General features: G+C 39.3%; 1 protein-coding gene across 2 annotated transcripts; it reads left to right on the forward strand.

Annotated features, from left to right (window-relative positions):
* The first annotated feature begins 1,045 nt into the window (after positions 1–1,045).
* LOC119742984 lies at positions 1,046–22,798 on the forward strand. Of its 2 annotated transcripts, none has more exons than XM_038219278.1 (5): positions 1,046–1,498; positions 17,586–17,803; positions 18,764–18,978; positions 19,768–19,893; positions 20,478–22,798. In XM_038219278.1, the coding sequence occupies exons 2-5, from the start codon at positions 17,631–17,633 to the stop codon at positions 21,062–21,064; spliced, it is 1,101 nt and encodes a 366-aa protein (XP_038075206.1). In that variant the 5' UTR covers positions 1,046–1,498; positions 17,586–17,630; the 3' UTR covers positions 21,065–22,798. The 2 variants fall into 2 exon arrangements, with proteins under 2 accessions (XP_038075206.1, XP_038075207.1); XM_038219279.1 differs by lacking the exon at positions 1,046–1,498 and adding an exon at positions 15,250–15,308.
* Positions 22,799–23,879: the final 1,081 nt, after the last annotated feature.

The following is a 23,879-nucleotide window of genomic DNA, read 5'->3' on the forward strand; positions in this document are numbered from 1 at the left end:
CAGTATATATAGATGGTTTTGATTAAATCAATTATCAATGCGAGCAATACAAATATTGTAAAGTTTCAGAAGACAAAAATATGAAATGAATGAAACTGCTGCAAACTACTAGCTGACTGGGTCGATCTGAAATATACAAATCAAAAATTAAAGTGGCCTAGTTATTTCAGCCTTGCGGCAAGGCCTTCTTCATAGGTACATGACAGAGGAATAAGAAACAAACATGTAGGGGAAACACAAGCATGCAGGGTTGGAAGGAGAAACACAAAAGAGGGAGGGGGTGGCAGACCAATGTGGGTAAAGATCAAATATCAATTAAAAAATTGGTTTAATTGTTTGATTTTTGTTTGGGTGGTCATGATCCTGTGTATTATAGGGCTGCTTTGACACCTTAATTGAATAAAACTGATCTAACCTTCGATGTACTTCCTGTTTCTTGTATTTGACTTTCTGAATTTGCTCATTTCTCGGTTTCAGTTTAGCTTGGTTTTTATATAAATAGTACATTGATGTCTAAACGGCAAATTGTATACATGATGGATCTGTGTATTGTCATGACACTGTGCAGTCCAGAGCCGTTAAGGTCAATCGTGGCCAGTTGAATATGAAGTCTAGTTTCTAAAATTGCAGTCTTTTTTGGTTTGCCAAATTTTTAAAAAAATATTTGAATATTCATGTGGAATACTTTAGTTGTCTAACCAACTGTGTTGTTTGATTATTACTTCTGAGCAAAAGGAACACTGTGATTGGTCGCTCAGTTTATGTTAATGAGGCAGCATTCACCATTATGATTGAAATATTGTATTTCTCCAGAAGATTGTTTTAAAATAGTTTAGATTGCGCGACTTAATTAAAGTCTCCATTTTAAACTTTTTATCAGTCTTCCCCAAGAATTTACTAATGTCCATTTAAAGTTTTAGCCTTTGGTTGATAGCTCCATGACAAATGCTTCATTACAAGCCAGATATTCTATTTGGGAAGACTAGTAGCAAGTCTACCGTGTACCGTTCATAATAACACCCGTTCATAAATTCATGCGTGTATAACGATCGAACCGAATTGAAAGGCGCCGTCTAGTGCGAAGTGGATAGTACGGATATCGACAGTGAACGGCTTGCGCGCGTGATCAATGTGACAGCCAACTCTCGTATATCCTCGTGATTTATCACTCATGGTGATGATACAGCGTGAGTTTGCGTCCGTGACAAGCGCCAGTAAGAAACTCTACATCATGTCGTGCGATCGTGAACTTTAGAGCCAGTCAGTCTGAACCGTGTATTCATGTCGATCTGTACATGTTTACCCTACGCGATTTTATTTCTTTCTTTTGTAAGCTGACTCAGTGGTGCAGGGATTTTTTTATCAATTGCCTGCTGCGGTGAGTTTCCTGTATCTGTGTGTGGGCTTATCAGACAGGGGCGTGTAGGCTACCAAATTTGCCTATCCCAGAATTGTCATCAGGAGCTTGTGAATTTCAACCCGGTTGAAAGACGTAAAGGTGAGCTAGTTTTGTTTATTTTATTTTTCATAAAAGTCAATTTTATGGTTGACCTCATTGAGAGTGCAGTGTGTACATGTATATGCATCGGAGCTGTGATGCATAATGGTGAATCACTGTATTTGAGGTGCTTATCTTTAGCCGTGAACTTCCGTTTATATGCATGGGAATAATCTAAAATACCACCAGGAATATAACCTGGATCTGCGAAACAAAAACGAATTCTGCACTCGGCCGTTGTCATTGTGTCTTACGGAGCTAGAGTTCGGCAGCAATAAAATTCAGAAAACCCTAAAAGTTTAACTAAACAACTGCAAGAAAAAACTGTCAACAAAATAGTATGACACTTCCTCTTCCTGTAGCAAAAGAACAGCAGGAAATTTCCGGGAAGTATTATTTTTATGCCGGTGCACTCTCTCGATAATTAACGACTCGGCCTACCCGGCCGATTATATTATGAACACGTTGAAATTGCACGTGGGATCTGTCTGTCGTGAATTATGAAGTAGAAGTTCAATGGCCGATTTTTTATTATTAACCCTTTGTCGGAGTGCTAGTGAAAAGGAACTCTCGATCATGGACTCTCACGGGGCCGGCCCCCTTCAATGGAGAAACCATTGCGCACGCTACTACAAAGCAACTGGCCCGTGGCGGATTATCTGAACAGCAGCTATCACAATCCTTACGCCATTGAAGGGGGCCTCCGTGTTAGAATTGGTAGCGTGACCGGATTGGCCGGTCTACTCTACAGACGACTATTTCCGGTCATTATACAGTCCTTGAATGTACAGATCCTTGACGCCAGTACTAATGGTAACCTTCTGGCGGGAAGTGATTATTCTTTATCACGGAGCTGTTATTTTTATGAATACATTAATATTATACACCAAATCCAGTGGCAAGTCAAGGTGAAAGTTTGAGAAACCTTGTCAAAACGGGTAGGGTGTTTTTAAATTACTTTTGCACTTTTACAAGTTCATATTTATTTCAGCAATGCGTTTCAATACAAACTATTTTTTAAAAGCCACTGTACTGCCTGACACCGCCCGAGCACTCAATGGTTTTATTGATTCTACAGTGAATAAGCACAATGTTATACAATGTAGTACATGTGCTGGTGGGTGTTATAAAGGTTACCATTTAGTTAGATAGACACATTCACAAGTGTAACGCAATCTTGGTTTGGGCTATAAAAGAGGGAATCAGTAATCTAAAAGTAACTTTCATAGAGACCACAAACAAATATTTAATCTACTTTGGCTTCATACATTCATGATTTCATTCTACACCAGTATATGTAGTATTTGTGTTTCATATGTATATAATGCTGCGATTTGAGTATGCACGATTAACGCTGAGGGACTGGAGATGTTAAATCGTCCGTGTCGAGCCGACCTTTTGCGATTGACAGATATAACCATCAAACCTAAATTTCATGTACAACATGAGTATTTCTATCATGTACAACATGAGTATTTCTAATACGTTTGCTACGCCATTTTTCATGACCTTTGATGGATAATAATTATAATGGAACATATCATTTCAACACTTATTTGGTTTTGCAGTAAGTGGACGACAAAACACAATACAAAAGCTTCGGCTTAAATTTCGTTTCAGAAACTTGCAAAGCCCCCTCTCTCCCCATAATTCTTGCCAATTCCAAGTGGTGGCAGATTAATAGTATTTTTTTCAGTTTTCTCTTAGAATGCCGCACTCGGCGTTTGAATCCCTCTCTATAGGTAGGTCCAAAAAAAGTTTACACTTTTTCAGACGCAGATTTCTCAAAATTGAGGAGACATGTTGAAATTTTTTAAAGATATTCCTACTCTACAAGATCTTGGTGGTATATGGTGAAAATGTCGTTGAGAATAAAGCCTAAATTAAGAAATGGCGGCCATTTACAGAAAATGGTCAATAACCAGTTTGTCCACACGCTTGCCTCATTGACTTGCATGTGGACAAACTGGTGTTTTTTTGAGAAATCTGCTTCTGAAAAGTGTGAACTTGGTTTTGGCCCACCCTGTATATTGTATCATAATGTATGCATTCTCAATGTAATGCCTAGGCCAGCAAAACGCACGGCGCCAAGCAGCTGGACTTTTGGTAATAATGAGTAAGAATCAGGCTGGTTGCCATGGCAATTGATGAAGTAGCGCGCTAAAAGTAATAATGGGGGTCATTGAACCGCGGTTGATGAGGGATTTCGTCACCGGAGGTAACTGAACTTAAATAGGACTATAAATAATATCAATACCCTACAAGAATAATAATAAAGTTGGTGTAGGCCTATACCTGCTTTTTGGGTGTGGCACCTTGAAAAAAAGTTTTTCAAATTGAATTGATAATTTTTTAGCATTACATTAATTATGAGCTTTCCAATGAGACATCGCACAAAAAAGCGCACGACAAGTAATCAATTAATTAATTTCAACTTTTGAAATAAGAGCGGGACGCTCCTAATTTATTCGTTCTGAATCCTAGTGTGCGCAATTTTTGAACTGGAGCCGCCACTTTTCAAAACAAATTTATTTGTTGCAGGACATTATATTCCTTTAAATTTCGTACGGAAAAGAAAAACAGCAGTCGGGGCACTGCCGTTTGCAATTAAAAACTGAGACCACGAAATTTGTCTAAAGGGCGTGCCATAGCGCGCCAAGAATTATCTCAGTACATGAATGATTAAGTGATTAACAGTGATTAAGTCCAATTGAACGTCTGGTGTCAAAATGTAAAAAAAAAAATGGTCAAAACTTGAGATGTTAGAATATATTGAAGATGGGGCGAAGTATACATTGGTGTATGTAAGAACTAAGAAAATACTTGATAATTTGTTGCGGTTTGAGATCATGAAGGATTAACTGTAGGCTACTAACGGGCGGAAGAAGGGGGGGGGTAAAATTTCGAATTTTCAGTAAAATGATATTCTTGTATTCTCATCCTTTTGTTTGGTTTGTGCCATTCGTTGATGTGTGCACATATTTCTAAAGCCATGAAATAAGCGGTCTCGGGGGGGGGGGGCTGATGTAACTGTGGAGGGGCGCCCAATTGTATCCATGCTCAAAGGTAGACAGTTTTTTCACCGGACAACCGGCCTCCCGCCGTAAAATCAAATAGGGCAGGGAGGGAGGGGGGGGGGGGGACTGGACACCATATTATAACAGGGGCACTGTTCAAAACCGAATTCATGGTCATTGTCAGACAATGGGTATCACTATACGCGTTTCACGGGACGTTAAAATATACAGCCAATCGCGAAAAATGTTATATTAAACCTGTGAACCAAAAGGCACTTTATGTTCAAACCGCTAATCATGATTTCGTGACTTTCTCCGATTGTCAACTTTCCAGTGGGGGAGGGGGGGGGGGGTTGGGCGACTGGGGACGACTTTTTTTTTTTGGGGGGGGGCGCCCCCCCCGGCCCTCTCCCACGCCCCCCCCCCCCCCCCCCCCGTAGATACGCCGCCACATGAAATAGTTCATGGCCCACTTGCTTTCTGCTCGATAGACCGTAATCTTGTTATTATACTCGATGCAATTAGGTTATCTGATCGACCTTGGTAGCCTAAATAATAAGGCTTCAACTAATCAAAGTTCGTTTTCAATGGTTGCATTCGATTTGTCTATATTCATCTAATAATTTATGCACTTGCATTGTGATTGGTTCATTTTTATGTTAATGTGACGAAATTATGCGCGCGCCTTTTGATTGGTTTGTTTTGCGCGTGTTTGTTTTTTTAATTCAGACACAGCTACCAGGCTACTGTTTGTTCAATGTATAAAGAAAAATCACAGTGTACAATTCATCTTTGCACTACCGACTGCTTAAACTCTTGACCTTTCTCGTGATTGTATATTTTTTTGACGGTACTCATTTATTCACAACTTGAGTTAATTTTTGATAGTGCGTCAATATGAAGATGTCAATTTATCAAATTTGCGGTCTTTTTGAGTCAACCTTGTGCAGCGCTGATGCTCATAATGGGATAAACTGGCGTGATTTGCTGCGGGTCGTCGTCGAGACTGGACAATTAAATTTTGAAACAGCAGACGCCAACTTTTCCTCTGTCTGTTGAATATTCTAATGTCTGGACGAGTTTTATGTGCGTTTTTTTTTTAAATGTGATGGGGTGCCTATATAAACATACAGAGACACGACATAATAAGGAGGCCAAACAATGGTTGGCCTTTTGCACGCAATTTTAGAAGAGTTACGATTTTGGGTTCATGTTATTGAGAACAGCTACATATTTAATTTAATGTCCTGATATTTAGCTCACCAACTGTGACATACATGTACATTTAAGGAACGAAGGGTTTTCAATTCCTGAGATCGGCATAGAAAAGAAATGACTCGATTCATTTCGTAAAAGATGACTGAATGAACAACATGCACCTACTTTATCAGCCACTGATTACTTCAAACAGAAAGCCCTTTTAAAATGATACTCCCCTTACGATAAAAACCTTGAAACTTGTGTTATATTTAAGTCAGTTTTGGTTTCAAAATGTTTTAAGAAACTTATAAACCAACAATCAAAATGACCAAAATCTGAATACGTACAATGTTTTTTTTCTTTCGGTTTTATATTCAGTCATACATCATACATGAACTTACTATTGTCGATAGGGATAAGTTTATAGACTGAGTAGAAATATCTTCTCACGATTCTTTGCCTTCTCAAACGTACTGTTGCGATTTTAATATAATCTGGAATGAATGTTCCCTTTTGTAAAACGTAAGATGTAGTGTGTCTTCAATAATATTATCGCTAATCAATCCTTCGAAGAGAAATGTGTAATAATCAAACATAAGAGCTAGCATATCAAATACATTTCCTTGGGAACTATATAGAGTCTTATAATCAAAATGTACGATGCTCGATTATATTTCAGAAAGCTTCTTTGCCTAAAAGGTAATGGACAATAGGACATCATTTGCAAAAACAAGTGTATACAATAAATCTGAAGTAGGTTATTACAAAAACTAATCCGTCGCAATTTCAGCTCAGTATTTTTTTAGAAAACTGTGAAAGTGCATCTTCAGTTTTTACGACGCAAAGCATATTTCCGGTGGTCTTTAGTTATAATCATCGCGAGGGAAAGATGGTACATGTATAATTCCTCTTTTTTTCGAAAATGACAGCTTACCATGCAGGTGCAAGATCTCACAGGATGCTTGATCCTGTATTATTTACTTACGGTCACGTTGTATACATTTCATGATAGTGTCAGTTTTGAATATTTGCAGATGGTGTTTTTTTTTACAAAGCAGCTTACGACTTATAATCGAGCATCAGTTATCATTTTGATAAGACTCTAGTCCCCAAGAAAATACTCTAGCCCGGTCTTTATTTGATTCGTAATTATTAATGACTTCAGCGAATTATACTTTCTATATTGACTGGAAAAAAGTCTATTGCACGTATCAACGTATTCATATTATGGACACCATGAAGGAATATTGTTTAATAGTAACAATTTTTTTGACAGTTTATGATCGATACGTTTGGATAAAAATAACTGCAAAGACAACACGAGGCAGGCGATGCGCCTGAAAACAAGCCGATATATCACTCGTAGTTCTCACTTGCCCGTGTAGATTTCAGCGAAGCTAATCCCCGGGGGTGCCACTACTATAAATACCATGGATGGATGTCAAGTGGTTCTGGTAATCAAATAATTCCGGACTGCGGCCAGCAGGAAAAATATATACGTTTGTGGATGTATAAAGAGGGAACACTGTTTTAGCTGCAGCTAAAAACAATGTTCCTCATTATACATCCATTATAATACTTTGCGTGCAAATAATTATTGGATGTTAAAGCTGTTCAAATTTGACTTCTATAACGTTGCTAAAACCAAATTTTAAAAACGGACTGGGAATTACGTCAGTAGACATCAATCAGTATATACTATGATGTACATGGGTCAAATTTGAGGGACGTAACTATGTCATTTTTATGGGGGGGGGGGGTAAACTCTTGAAAAGGGCACTTGCACATCTGTGCTGAAATGTAGACACTTTTTTTTCCCCGGACTCTTGGCCTCCGTAAAATCAAATAGTGCGGGGGGGGGGGGGGGGTGGTACCATCTGTCGATGGGGGCGCTATTCAAAACCGACAATTATGCACACAAACGGCCAATGTATGGTACTTTTCAGTGCGATACATGGGCGAATTTTAAAAAAAAGCCACCCATGAAAAAAATTTGATTCTAGAATCTCTGTGGTGCGATCTGAGGCAATTTCTGACCACTAAAACCATTTGTTTTGTTTAGCAAAATATTATCTTTTAAACATCATTTTTGAGTTTGGAGTCATTGAATCAATTATTCTGAGCTATAGAATCATTAAAGTAGGCTACAATTTTTATTTGGGGACGAAAAAAGTGAGTGTGTGTGTGGGGGGGGGGGGGCAAACGATATGATACCCCCCCCCCCACAAACACACACACACACACCCATACTTGTTTCACATGACTAGTGTGGACTTTCCATTGCTTTCGTGTAGTTAAGAAAAACCAGTGAAAAAACTCATTTTTCTCAAACTGTGAAAACTCTTTCAACCCAATTTTTTTTCTATGATTCCCTTTAGTGTTTCTCTTCATTCTGCTACAGATAAACCTAACCCAAAAATGCCTCTAAACCTGTTTTCCAGAAATGGGGAAACACTGTGTGGACGTGGGGCAAGTCCACACAACGTCGATGCTACCTACATTATGTGGACGTCTTTTGTTCGGAAGTCCACACTGCGTATGTAAGACAAGCTCACCCACACACACCCACACACACTTATACCCTCCCCCCCCCACCCCCACCCCCCCCGTTCCCCACCGATTGACGCCCATGAAAACAAGAGAGATTTCTGCAGCGTTCTGGAAAATGGTGCTAAACAAAATGTTCTTCTGCATGCAGTATACGTGTATATGGGCGTAAGAGAGTCGCGTGGTTTGTGATCATTCTGGCTTTTGCAGCATCGCCGGCGTCGCGCTGCATGCAGTGTAAATAATACCCGTAATAATCTTCACAACACATGGTTTCAAATATCCAGGCTGTATGTGTATATTGTGAACCCACTTGTGGTTGATATTAAATTGGATTTCCCCCATCGAGACGATGCCGTGCAATCATGTGTAGAATTTGCTGAGTATATTGATGCATAGTGCATGTACTACCGACGATGTCCTTACCTAACATTATCATTTTGACGCCCGAATTAACGTGCTAGTGCGTGAAAAGCACTATGTTTATACATCGCGTCCCAAAATACCGGCAACATTTTTTTTTGCGAGGCTCTAGCGTCGCCACGGAAACATGTATCGCCATTATTTTTACATCATTTTAAAGCTTGGAATCTGAACTTTGTCCCTGGTAAGTATTGGTTTGAATTTGAAAAGGGTTTTGAAATGATTGGTGTTCAAATAAAGGTATGTCAAAAACAAACTCGAATCCGATTTCAAGGAAAATCAATCGTGCGGTTTTTTCGAATGTGGAAATGGTTCATCATGTTCATGATGTGACGATCTCGTTGCCTTTTACTTTCTGTGTTTCTCATTCGTTTCGATCCACGTAGACTACACCTTAAATTAATTCACAATAGTGTTCTTCGTTTCAAGTTCAATTTTGTGAAATTCACGTGCAAGTATGTACCTATTCAACAAGCGCGCTCAAATGACTGGAGTTTGCATCTGATGTATACCGCATCATCGATTTTTCTTGAAATCGGTTGAATTTGTTTTCGACATGCCTTTATTTGAACAAGAATGATTTTAAAACTCTTTCAAATATCAAACCAATACTCACCAGGGATAAAGTTAAGATTCCAAGCTTTGAAATTGTATAAAAAAATAATGGCGGTACGTGTTTTCGCGCCGACGCTAGAGCCTCGCAAAAAAAGAAAGTTGCGGGTATTTTGGGGACGCATTGTAGTGTCTATCACAATGAACATATCACGATAGGTCTGTAGGTATAATTAATATCATTACGCGAACATATATGGTTCTGATACCGAGTACACGATGTTTAGAGGCACAATTATAAGATAATTTGCCTTCCATGCATTTGTTCGTTTCCAATAATAACACCACTCAAAATCCAAAGGAGAATATGCATGCATGCAAAACCTAACCTGTTGAAGTTTCAGCTCAGTGGATATTATACTTTTTGAGAAAACAGTGAGAAACCATGCACAACCTTTTGTTCACGAAACACGATTTCGTCAATATCACTTTTTATTTCCAGAAATCAGTCAACTGGCTGATCGTTGGAAATCACCTACATTTCTTGATTTCTTCTAAATGACAGCAAGCCAGATGGAATAAATTTCACAGGGTGTTTAGTACCAGTACGATCTTTAATCCAAGTAAGCTTTTCGATAATGTAGGTTACTTTTTGCAAATGATCCTATGTCTTTGAACGAAATACCTATGGATCCTGCCGGGAGAAACGCCACCCAAATAATGTACACGCCACAGGTATCGACGATTGATGACGTGTACACATTACTTTTGGCTGTAATCAATTAACAGAATCTTAACAGTTTTATGTCTGACAAGATACATGAGCGTCATACCATGCTTGTTTGACCTTTGTGATAGATATTGAATATCATGGTCATTATGAATTATATTGGCATAAAGTTGAGGAATGTTATACATTTCTAAACTCCAGATGAAACTTGTATATTGATTCTTCGTTCTTAAACCGTCAGCGCTCCGCTGAACTGTGCAGTAGTGAATATGTGCGTACCATAATGGATAATTTTCTTAAGAAATTACCAGGAATCGAATACATGTACGTTTACATTATTTTATCTACACTTTCACGGAAGAAAGCAAAGCAGTAATATTTCAGTCTTGTTCAAAGGGTTAATGTGTTTTCATGTGCACCATTTTGTCTAAGCAGTTCGGACATTGAACCTTGGTTTGATTAACAGACACAAACATTACAGTGACAATGTGTGTGTTTTATTGTTATTCGCACTGATGCACAAAAGATGAATTACGTACATTAAAAGCAGAGTATATCTTAGTCGGAGACCGAATGTCGCAGACGCAGTCGGGCAACCAACGACCCTTTCATGACCCTCTCAAAACTTCCACTAAATTAAACTGTCAGTTACGATCATCCAACTGTGATTCGCTCCGTCACACAACGCGACAGTTAATGAAGCCGTCGTTAATTTTTGTACATAAAACAGCCGCGGGCAGTCTCTTGGCTTGACAAAGGCAAAGTCTTCTAGCCGCAAGAATGGAAATTATATTTTCCCCCTTCAGGTTATCTTTTATGGATGTTAATGGATGTTAATATTATAACAAAATTATTTTGTTTCTAATTAGATTTTCTAATGTACTTTCTGAATGTTGCTCTCCACCTGCTTTTTTCACCTGCTTTAAAAAAAAGAGGGGAATTTGTTCGATTCCTATTTTTTTTTCTAGCAATACGTAAAAGTGTATATTAAGAGGATTGAAAATGTCGAAACAAGAAAAAAATACTAACTAAAAATTGGTCAGGAAAAAAAAAATCGAATATCATTTTGGAATTTTAGTTGATTAACCCTGTCAGGATCAGGGCATTGTTGGTATTCCCTTTTGCCCCCCCCCCCCGCATCTTAATTTCCACATGCGAGGCCCGATTTTCCTAAATTTTTGGAGGAATGTTGGTTAATATTCAGTACTCTACAATAATGACGTCATTTGGTTGCACTGCGTATTTGCCCATTTTTTGGTAAGAAAAACCCAGTTTATTTGCTTTAATTTCTACAATTTTCATTCAAATTCTGTACTGTCTGTAGTTTTGCGAGACAGACATGATATATGCGCCACGAAGCACAGTGTTCTTTAGTCCTAATTATAATCATATGCTCAGTCGTCTGTGGGATAATTAGTTGGTTCTACTCCGTGGTTGATGCGGGAGTCGTGCTGTAGGTCTCAACGGGAACTAAGGGAAAAGCACATTCCTAGGAAAGCAGGCTTTGCCACGATTATTTTCTCGATGAAATTAAATACGGAGACAACTTTTTTTTCTGTATTAATGAGAGTTTCTACTAATAATTAGATAAACTATGGACAACCTCGTCTTCTCCCAAAGTTACATTATAAATATTTACTTAATTGGTAACAAATTGTTCAATTCATAAAATTATTGGAATAATATTTCCAAATATTACAATTTGAACTTTGAACGTCAATTTTATTAATAGGTTGTTTTTGAAAATGCTGAATGTATTAACAGTTAAGAATTTTTAATCGTAGATTCTAACCATTCAATTCGGTTAGGTCATCAATATTTTAGGCTGAAGACACGTCGAATGTGTGGAAAGTATCTATATTTCTACAATGTTGCCAATTGTTTGGCAAAACAAACCGAAATCAACAGTCTCTTCGCCAACTGGTTTATTTTCACAGCAGTACCACCTGGTGACTCATTAATTGTGAAGGAACACCAGACAATGTCTCTAAAGGAAAAAACAACTCAATGTGGCGTATTTTTCTGATGCAAGCACTAAGCGAAGCCCCGCATATCGTTTTTTTTTAATTGGCCTAAAAGCCTTGGGAGACACTCTCACGGTTTCGTATGCAAGACTTGCTCCTAGCAGAGTCTCAGGCACGGGGTAATATCTAGGTCAAGTGATACCTCAGCTCCGTCGAGGCTTAACTTGATAACGAGCCGTGCTGACAACTCGTGAAAAATTCACAGTTTCCATTGGCACGACCACGGTATGTGTATGTATAAATAACATGCGCAGAAATCAATGAACCGGCATGTGAGTCATAGCGCCCTCTGTTGTCTAGGAACCGTCAGATGTTATTGAAAACTTATAAAGCTGGCCTCAGAGTCTGAGACAGAGCGCGCAAAATGCACTTCAATTGATTGCGCTGTCCACGCCTCTGTTCCACACAATGGGTTGGCTTCAGCCCATTACACGGGGTAATCATTCACGATAGCACTGCCCGGCTCTCTTCACCTGCCTACAACCAGAGGCAAGTTCGAGCAAGGACCAGTGGTTGACTAGTGGTTGGTTCGTGACGTACCTAGCGCATGTGCGCTGAAGTTGAAGTGCGAACGACTCTAGTCAAACTATTGTCATGTCATTGACCGTCAAAAAATGGCGGTCGCACAATAATTCAACACTTGTTGTTTTTCTTTATTTTGCGATTGCGTATAGTTTAGGACATCTTACATAATCGCCAATATTATTGTACAATGGTGACAACAGTGACATAATCGTAAACTGACATGGAAAACCTGTGCAATGAAAATGAAATTTAGCGCTCACAGTTTCGTTTTCCGCCATTTGTGTCGATAGTTGGTCCCCTCTGCACTATGCTATGGAAATTGCTATTGATAACCAGCTGTAAATCGTTGCACGACCAGCCACGGTAAGCTGGTTCCAAGAGTACACTAGCGCAGTCAACCATCGTCGACTAGACAGAGTTCGGGCTAGCTTTAGTCGAACTATGGTTAACCATTGGTCAAAAATAGTGCTTGCGCGAACTTGCCCATAGGCTAAGTCACAAATGGCAGTCAGTCAGTCCGTCGGGGGGGGGGGGGGGAAGTCGGGGAGTCAGTCAGTCAGTCAGATAATGTGTAGGACACTAGGCCGGTTTGACAGGTAATTCTGTCCCCCCTGGTAAATGTGTCCCCCCGGACACATTTACCGGCTCGTGACCCGGTAAATGTGTCCGGGGGGACACTTTTACCTAGGTAAATTTGTCCCCTCCAGGTAAAAATGTCCCCCTGCCCAACGGTGAAAGTGTCCCCCTGGTAAATGTGTCCCCTGCAGTATGTACTGAGAGCAGCAGCGTGTCGCACGCGCCAGTACATGCTGCAAGATTTGAGGCAGTGATTATAACATGTGTACATATATGCGTCTCCCTCTACAATGGAAATTCGTCCAATAGGAAATTTCGTTACGCGCTATGATGGGAACACAGACCAATCCAAGGAGACGTTGTATCATACTATCAATGAGACGAGGGCCATCGCCATGCATCGCCGCTGTGTTGACCTATCGCGGTAGAATCACGATAGACTTCACCGTACTCCGAATCGAAACATTGTGTTCACGTATCATCTAAAAGACTAAATTAAATATTTTATATATTCATGAAGGGCAGAATAAAAGTCCAAAATGTATACCTTGTAGAGTGAATTCATCAAAACAATAACCTTCCGGGTCAAAAGAGGGGGACAAAAAACCTGGGGGACAGAATTACCTGGAGGGGACAGAATTACCTGGAGGGGGACAGAATTAACGGGCCAGGGAGGACACTTTTACCTAGGTAATTCTGTCCCCCCGGACACTTTTACCGGGGGACAGAATTACCTTCCACACCGGCCTAGCTGGGACCACCAAAACTATTATGGAGTACCTAATCGTTGTACGCGAATAGTGCTCAGAGCCTTCGTACTGTTATTGAACGAGATTTAACGAGTCATGACGGTGACATTTCCTGCCATAATCTACTAATGTGCGTTTGGATCGTGACCGAGCGTCTTTCTGTCTGATTTATTATTTATGTAATATTTCTCTCTCATTGAGCGTTACTCAAGCAAATCGATCATCAAGTAGGCCTAGTACGAGTGGAGACAGGTGTTTTTTTTTCCGGGGAAAAACTCACGGCTGACTCCGACGCTCATGTTGGCGACGTAACTACCGTTTGTCTTCATGTATTATTTTATTCCATTTAGTATTTTGTAGAGATTAAGTCTTCATCCTTGAAAAATCCATCTAAAAAATAGCCCATCTTTAAATTGTTTTGTTCACCGTTTTCCGAGTTTGGTTAGGCCTATACAACCACAGCCAATTTTCCCCTATTCCTCAAATTTTTTTCCAAAATGTTCCCTTTTCTCCGCAGATTTTAATAAGGCGATCGAGTTGTTTCCCCCACAGAATAATTGTCTCAGAATCAAGTGCTCATTCATTTCAAATATGTTTTAGCCCCTATATTCTTCTAGCCTAAAATTGCGTCATGTACTTTACGTTATGAGGCAGGTGCATATATTATATGGTTACTTAGCGAGTCACCTTATAATCATAATATCTGATTATCATCTGATTCTAAAAGACTGCAGGCAGATGGTACCTACACTCGGAACTTAATTCATAGATTAATGAACTGATTATACTGATTGAATCGTGGTTCTTACATCTTTATGATTAATCATAATTATAAGATACTGGCCCAGGGGTCCTTTATTATAAATTTAGGCTTTAGTTTGTCAAAAATGCGAGCTGAATTTACTTCTGGTGGAAGGAGCGTTAATTTTGTTTGGCAGAGAACTCATTAAGCTTATTAGCTGAAAATAACAAGCCTCCGTTAATTTGCGTAAAGTTGTTATTTTCATCCACTGAATAGCAGTGAATAATACGCCAAATTAATTAAGAATGTGAATTGTTGATTTTGTATAGCAGTGAATGTTTCAATTCATGGATGAATACTACATTTCTCATAAGTTTCAATACGCCCGATAAAACAAACATTCACAGACGACATGTTCATATTCGAGTACTTCTCAATGCGACCTTCTTGCATGTTGCGAATAATTATAAGAGATTTTTTTTACAATATCACGCTTATGGTATATGAACATGACAAACATTAATTTTGAGAGCTGTTATCGTTTCAAAAATCACGATGGCTCAGTCAATATATGACACGGCCCTGGAGTGCGTGGGTCATTACACACCGAGAGCCTAATCTATGATCAGCTAAAAATACATCGGGCTGCTATAGCACTAGCGCAGGTGTCTGTAGTTTTGCAGTTTGTAGGAAACTCAGCATCGAGCGGAGAGGGTCGGCGTCAGGTAGGTCTGGTTGCAGACGAATCTTTTGCCGTTCTAATATTTTAGAATGTGTATGTTGTCTGTATAAGGACAGTTTATTATTATATTAGTTCAACAGTTGCGTTTGGAATTGTATAGCTGATGGGAAATAAGGTAAGATATGTTTTCAGTGGCAAGTGGTGAAAATTTCGATGTTTTACCTGTGTTTTGTATTGGCTTGACACGTGACGTGATTTTCACCCCTTAAACAGCAAATAGCGTGTGCGCATAATTGGGGTGGCTATGCATACAGGAACCTGATAGGCCTATTAGATTTTTTCCCGATGATGCAATGTCTGTATCTTTGTCGTAGTAGGGTTTCTAATGTTTCAAGCTAAGAGGCCGAGAAGGTACTATGGACCAGGATTACTAAGGATGTATATGAGGTACAAAGTACTGCAAGACTTTGTTGTCCGTGTCGAATAAATTGGCAAGCTATATCTTTTATGGAATTGAGGGGCCAAGTGTGTTCTATTTTGACATCAATGTTTGCTTTTGTTCTGTGGATCATGTTCCTATCCCATAACTGCCAAGTAGATGTCATCTTGGTTTTCTTGAGAATTTTTATTTTTTTGTTTCCATGGACAAACCTTCGGGCCTTTTCCTGTGATTAGTTTATTTCATTAACTCTAACGACCTTAATGTAACGGGACCTGTTTGTTCATCAATTCGCTGCCTGTGGGAAATTGGCTTTCATTTGACGGATTTTGTGGTGTGTCGTTTATCTTGTTTGTCTTTAGCGCGTCTGTATGTGTTTTTGCCAAACATATATTTGTTGTTTGATAAGAGGTCGACAAGTGTTACTGAAACCATGTAAGAACGTGGTCTTGTACACGTTCTAAACAGGTTCGTAGTTCAAAGTGCCATTAAACAGAGCTGCTTGCTGTATACAGTAACTGTAGATTATTTTCCGAACCTTAAACTCTTGCAAGTAAAGGGCAGTTTAAAGTGTACCATTATCTATGGTTAATTTGCTAGGACGTCGAGTTATCGAGGGACTTTGATTCTGAAATCATTAATTAAACAAGTCCCATCAAAAGTTCATTAATTATTCCTCTCATACTCCCCTAAAAATCGTTAGTTCTAACTATCTATTCCACAGGGAAAGATGCAGTGAAATAACGTTTCAAAAAATACAGTTAGTGTCAATCTCAGTATTTGCTTTATATTTAAGAAGAATAGATTTTAATAAAGGTTACTCAAGGTTTTCGTTAGCCCTCACCAAGCAAGAAGATTGCGTCAAGTCGACGCAGAATTTGTGTTGGGGGGATGACGCTCATCAATTCGGTTATCTGATCTCTCCACGCACACACACGTCTATATATGTTCATCAACCGCTCTTGTAAGACAATCGTCCACACTACCAGAAGATGAGGAAGATTATGTCTCCCGTTTCCAAGACAACCACGTGGTAACCAGTTTGTTAAAAACGCGCAAATCAGATCTGGTTTCTCGCGTGGCCTGCATCCCTGGCCTGACGCGTTACTCTGTTTGATTAGCTTCTCATATCGAACCGTACCTAAACTTGTCCAAGTCGTTTCAGCTTGAAGCACCAGATATCTGTCTGTGACGTTTCCTGTGACGTCAGACAAGAATTTTGAACTGAATGTTCTCTCGCCGTGTATGTTGCTGTATAAAGCTTATTTCACGAGTCGGCCATATTAAATTTAAAGCGAGGTAAACTCTTCATTTTTGAATTGCGAGTAGAATGAAAGCAATGAAATAAAAGCTCATTACAAATTAACACCAGTCTGCTCTGATAAATAATTTAACATTTGTGATTAAACATACCCTAATGCTTTGAGCCACATTTTAATTAAAAAACCCCGAAAGTGAGGCTCGGAACGCACTCCAATCATAAAATAGTCTGGCACCATCCCATTCAACAGTTTACAATTCACAAAATAATTCAGGGAACACGATCAAAAATGGCTTCCTATGCCTCGAGAATAAGGTGTACCACAGAAGACTTACAACTAGATTTGACGCTGTGAAAAGTACAGGTTTGAAAAGGGTCGTCATAAAATAGTTTCGAAAACTCTTGACGAGCTTATTGATTGACAGCTTTATGCCGAGATGACAGCATCGAGCTGTATACTCCCTAGGGAGCTGAGAATGTCTTTGGAATATTTCACTGGCCAAGCGAACAGGTGTGATAATGATGTAGCGCCTTGAGCACCAATAATGGTGGATACGTGCGCTTTATAAACGTTATTATTAATATTCAAACAATATGATATTTTTGTTTGATTTTCCTAGATCATTTTTGGCACCAGACTAGTCCGGCACCAGTCTTCACCTACCATGGCTGAGACGGAGGAGATGTTTGGCAACCGCCTCGCTGAGTCGGTCACCCAGGGTTTTCTATGTCTGTCATTGTCGCTGGGGCACAAGACCGGCTTGTTCGAGACGATGGCGGGGTTTGACGAACCCAAGAGCGCCAAGGAAATCGCTGACGCGGCTGGTTTAAAAGAGAGGTGAGGATATCAAGAATTTGAGGCCAAAACCTTCTGATATGGATTATTTATTCAAATTTTTACCATTAATTACTTTAAAGCAATTTTCACTGTACTATTTATTAGTGTATTAATTATATAAGTAAATAAAAAGTTCTAATATTCAAAGTTATAAATGGATGCCAACTATAGGTTTTCCCGGCTATTTTAAAACATTTTTCCTTCGAATTCACCGATTCCTATTTTCAATTTCGTCCAGCAACATCGATTTAGTGCACTTCCAATGTTTAATTTCGTCTTTTGTCAGACAATTTCAAATTTAGTCCAAACAAATTCAAACAATGAGCACACGTTTTCGACCCGGTGTATTCGATTTCGTCTCGTCAACGCCGAATCGTGTTATTCAGAAATCATATTCGTCTCATTGATTTATATAAGACGAATTTGATCTCTGAATGCTGCCATTCGGCAACAGCTAAGACGAATTTGATCTGTAATGACGAATATTCTCGACCCGGTGACTAAAAAGGGTGACCAAACTTTGAAATTGAATGGTTAATGACTAAAGTGGTATGTTAAAAGCATGTGGAGATTTTTTCGGACGAAATTGAATGTTAGAGTTGGTGAATCGGAATGAAAAATGTTTTAAAATAGCCGGGAAAACCTACATTTCACAATGTAAATCTGTAACTTTTCAGCTACATGTATATCGCAATTACAATTTACAATTTGTTCGTCAGTCCGTCCATTGTTATTGTTTGTATTCGTTTGTACTTGATCATTTGTTTGTTTGTCTTGTTTTAAGTTCTTAGAAATTATCAGTACTATTCTTCAATTTTGTATGGAAATAAATGTATTGAAATTGAAAAAAATGAAAACAATTTTATTTTATCTCTGACAGATAAAAGAAAACAATTGTTAAATTAAATTTAAACGACTACATAGGGTAAGGCGTTTATTACAATATGATATACATTTCAGATACGTGCGCGAGTGGCTAGGTGCGATGGTATCCGGCTACGTTGTTGAAATAGACGAGGAAACCAGCGAACTATTTTTTCTCCCGCCACACCGAAGAGCCGCTGTGACGCGGCTCGGGGACATAGTAGACTGGTCCATGGTCGCTCAGGGACTACCTATGGTCTCTAGCGTGTACGAGAAAGTCATAGAATCCATGAAGACAACGGGACCGACTGGTAAGCAACTCTATTGTTGAAACTGATATGTTCAAATTATAATCATTGAACAGGTTTATAACTTTATACCTTTAAAAACTCTAACACTTATCAAATTCAAATGCCTAAATTACAAAACGTGGCTCGCTTAGTAACGAGATGGAAGAGAGCACGTGATGATAGATAAAAAGATAAAGAGTTTGAAGTATATGGAGTATCTGAGAGAAATATAAGGGTATTTCCCGGAATTGGGTGGGGACTGGAAACCACTTCAAATTAACACTTTGAGGATTCGAACCCAAGACACGCGAAGAGTACGTGCCCCGTGACGTCATACAGGGGTATGAAATGTCAGCTTTAAAGCTGATTTCAGCTTTTGTGTGTGTTGGATTTCAGCTCTTTTTTTAAAAGCTTTTTCCCTCACTTGCTGTGTACAAAAGTATAGGAGATTTCCTAAGTTCAGCTTTTTTACACCTTTTTTCCAGCTGTTTTCAGCTATTTTTATCAGTGGTCACTCACACCCCTGGTCATACCAACGGGCAATGGACAGGCAACCCAAACATTGAAGCAGCTTTTGCATGTTATTTGACCCACATTAAACAGTATATGTCGCTTCTTGTTCACCAATCATATTTCAAGAGATACACATGCAGTGCAGAAGAGAACAGTTTGCCGAAAGTTGGCACCACGTGACCACAACATCCAATCAGTAAACAATGGAAACATGGTCTATACACCTGTAGTATACACCTGCAGCTAATTATGATTTCAATCAGTGACCATAAATATGTGGATATATTGTTCTGTCAGGTATTGCGAGTGCTGACTATTCTCCGAGTTACCACCGATGGAGGAATCAATGTTACGACACCTTCGTGCAGACGTCACTCCTCGAAGCCGTGGTGCCATCCATTCCATGCTTTGAGTCCATACTCGGTAACAGAAAGGGTTAACATATTTGTAGAATTTGGAAATATCACAAACAAAACCGCCACCATTTGGAAGTTAATCGTTTTTATAGACGCGCAGTAAAGATTTCATGTCATAATTCTTCTTTTGAAGATAAAGCCAGAGCATATACCGATCGACATGTTCAAGCTTTTCGTTCTGGTACTAAAAACCCCGCGCAGCGTGAAAATCTGGTTGCTGACATTTAGAAGAAATCAAGAAATGTAGCTGATTTCCAACGATCAGTCAATTGACTGATTTTTGGAAATGAAGAGTGGTATTGACGAAATCGCGTTTTGTGATCAAAAGGTTGTGCATGGTTTTTCACTGTTAAAATTCTCGAATAGTGTCAATATCCACTGAGCTGATTTTTCAACAGGTTAGGTTTTTAACATTAATCTTTGGATGTTGAAGAAAATTGAAGAGCAAAACATCCTATATACCTTTAAGCACTGTGTTCAATGCTTCTCAGAACGATCTCATTGGAAGCTTAATCTTCCTCAGTCTCTTTCAAATTTCCATTTTCGCCAAGAAGTTCATTGAGTCTATCCTTTTTAAAAATACATTTTCAGGTCAAGGTACTGAGGTTCTAGAAATCAACAGCCACAACGGGTCAGCCGCTCGCAAACTGGCCAGGGCGTTTCCAGACAGTAGTTTCTTCCTGAGCAATGTCCCCCGGCTAGCTCACGACGACAAAAACAATCCCGGCGACCCTACAGCCAATCCCGGCTCGCCTTACAAACAATTCAACCTGAAGGCGGAGACGCACGATCCGACTAAGCTGCCCGCTGACTGGTCGGGCAAGTTCGGCGTGGTGCTGGCTATACAGAACATCCGGGACTCTCCACGCCCTGACGTCATCGCTCAAGAGGTCTACCGTATCCTGAAACCCGAAGGACTGTTTGCTATGATGGAGAGCAACATGAGGTCAAAGATCGCCGACAATCGCGACAATCCCACCGCAGTTTTTGTTTACACATGTAGTCTCTTCAGTTCTCTTCCACAGTCGCTGAGCGAAGAGGGCGGGCTTGGTTTGGGCACGGCGTTTGGGCGCGAATCCTTCAAACCACTCCTGGAGAAAGCAGGATTCCAGTCGATCACACTCGTCCCTGTACCGGGGGATCCGCTCGATAACGTGACCTACGTGTGTAAAAAATGATTCCTCCGTTTCTTAAGATGAGCAGTAAATTGTGTGTTTGTTTTAAATACATTTTTTACTTGATAGATGAATACAGATGTTTTTTATTGTTGTAAATTCCATGTAAACAATTCTAATGTCAAGATATGGTGCACTCACTGGATTGGGTTGCTCGTTATACAGTGAAGGTGCTAACCTGCTGAGGAGAAGGTTGGCTAGCGAGAAATAAAACCACATCTGAATTTAATCATGGCTACGACCGGCAGTAATATACGATTATATCAGGAGAGGATTATGCCGCTTCTATATGATGGCGCATAATATCGCAAGCCATAGCCAGTTAAAGGCATATAAGATCATCTACATTTATCCCAACGGTATTCTTACCGAATTACAATGTATTATCAAACAAGTTTTGGATTAAAGATCGTACTGGTAATAAACACCCCGTGAAATTATTCCATCTGGCTTGCTGCCATTAAAAAGAAATCAAGAATGTAGAGGTGATTTCCAACGAGCAGTCATTTGACTGATTTTTTTAAGATAAAGAGTGCAAAAGACGACATTGTGTTTCGTGATCAGCAAAGATGGGGAAGTTTGTTTTTAGTTTGTCTCGTGATAGCAACTGAGCTGAAACTTCCACAGGTTAGGATTGAACATTCTTCTTTGGATTTTGATTGGAAAGGAACAACATGCACGAAAAGTAAATGATCCTATATGCCTTAGTTCGATCAAAAATCTTCAAAGCCTATAAAACGGAGGGCCTTGTCATCGTATTAGCGCCAGGCTGGGCAAAGCGCACGATCATTGTACCTTGGAAATTAATTACTTTGATTTGTATGGTTCTGTACTGTCCCGTCTCATGAATTCGGCACGTCATCTTAGACTGGTGCCCGGTCGCAATGTTGCATACAAAACCGATATGGACCAAATATAAGTCTTGGAGCCAGTTTTTTTTTTTTAAAGGTTTGGTGTGGTTTCTCTGAACTTGGTTGATTTAAGATATTTTTTTCAACTTATGGGAACCATTGCTCCTCTTGATTTCGATTTTTTTTTTAAGTGAAAAGATCTTTTTTTTCCGCGCCATCGTCTTGCATTGTAGTTGTATCATATACCACATTATGAGGGTGAGGTCGTGCATATTAGGAGCCCCACTCTAAAAACATACCAGATTCTTTGCGATTCAAGTTGAGATAGTAATGTAATTTAAACTCTACAGGGTGAGTAAAAAAACCAAAACCCAAATGTCGGGACTATTGTTTTATTGAAGTTTTGCATGTAGCACTTTCAAAATCTAGGATATGAGAGCCCAGTTCATGAGATTTCTTTGAGTACAAGAATCATTCCAATCACTCATGTACTTTTCAAGTTACGGAATTTTAAACACAACCACCGTTTTAAGGTTCTGTCCACGGATCACGGTTTTTTTTACTCACCCTGTACAGTCATGACTCCATAAAGACACGGTGTTACAACCGTGTCAGCGTTTATGTGGTCGTTATAATGTCAAGTCCGAATTGTGTGTTTAGTAACGCTGATTATTTTGTGTTTTGTATTTTTTGCCACTGCAAACTGTTGATAAAAAGGTATTTTATGCGGAGGCAAAACGACTGTTTCGGATACACTTTGTATACATTTTTAAGGAAGTATTACAATTTGCAATGCGTCTTTTTTTTAATTCATTATCCATTCTAGAGTGAATTGGGACATAATATCAAGCCTCATTCGGAAAATAAATATTAAAGAATATGTGAATTCATAGTGTGATATTGTAATCATTTTCTGAGTTTAATGCAATTTGGGTGAATAAATTGTCTAAAATACGCTGAATAAATCTACTGGTTTTTCAAGTTTTACTGCAATCATTTCACATGGAAAAAAAGTTGCATGTGATTGCTAAAAGAAAATAACGTCTTACAATCGTGAAAAAACATGGAATAATTATATCTCATTTCACATGGAACAGAAAAAAAACAGTTGCATGTGAGGGATAAACAAATCCTATGTCTTACAATCGATCATTTCTAGCTCACCCAATAAACTAATCAATCTTGACAGGCAGGTGTTTTGTAAAACGCAGGTGTTCCAATTAAGCCATACGAGACGGTACACGGAAATAAATCAATAACATCGCAAGAGGGCGCCGTTTAAGATTCCGACTGCTGCAAATGGACTTCGCTCGTCCCCGCCCCCGCCCTGCAAACAGGACGCTGGGATACTCTGATGGTAGCAGACCAGTAAATAAACTTCCATAGGGGTGCAGACCAGTAAATCGGTCCGAAATTGCCTGCGCCGGCCAAATCACGATTTGCATGCCCTCAAAATCTTCGGTATTTGAGCATGCTGTGGGCCATGAACTTGAGGGTTTGTAAAAAATATGGGTTGAAACCGTGCACAGGACTTGGAGCTTGCAGTTCTGTGTAATTTTGATGTAATTTGGACCCTAAAAGCGCTCTACTTTGCAATGGAGTGTAGGCATCGTTTTTCAAAATGGCGATGGGCTTCAGGACTATTTTCAGGGGTGATCATCTTCAGATGGAAATTTCTCCTAAAAGTCATCAGTTGACCCCCCGAAAATTGAAAAGAAAATGAAAGATGATGAAATAAGCTTTAATTTGATGTGTGTCTCGAACACCTTGGAGAGTTGTGAGTATTTTTCCCGAATTTTTGAAGTGGGAGCATTTACCATTGGGGTCTATGGAAGTTTATTTACTGGTCTGCTACCATAGACCCCAATGGTAAATGCTCCCACTTCAAAAATTCGGGAAAAATACTCACAACTCTCCAAGGTGTTCGAGACACACATCAAATTAAAGCTTATTTCATCATCTTTCAT

The sequence above is a fragment of the Patiria miniata genome, unplaced genomic scaffold (genome assembly GCF_015706575.1).
Source record: "Patiria miniata isolate m_02_andy unplaced genomic scaffold, ASM1570657v1 HiC_scaffold_6, whole genome shotgun sequence".
Classification (NCBI taxonomy): Eukaryota; Metazoa; Echinodermata; class Asteroidea; order Valvatida; family Asterinidae; genus Patiria; species Patiria miniata.

Coding starts and splice junctions, on each gene's coding strand:
- LOC119742984 (XM_038219278.1), top strand. CDS start 17,631: ATGGCTGAGACGGAGGAGATGTTTGGCAACCGCCTCGCTGAGTCGGTC. Junction 18,979..19,767: donor GAAGACAACGGGACCGACTG/GTAAGCAACTCT, acceptor TTGTTCTGTCAG/GTATTGCGAGTGCTGACTAT. Junction 19,894..20,477: donor ATGCTTTGAGTCCATACTCG/GTAACAGAAAGG, acceptor ATACATTTTCAG/GTCAAGGTACTGAGGTTCTA.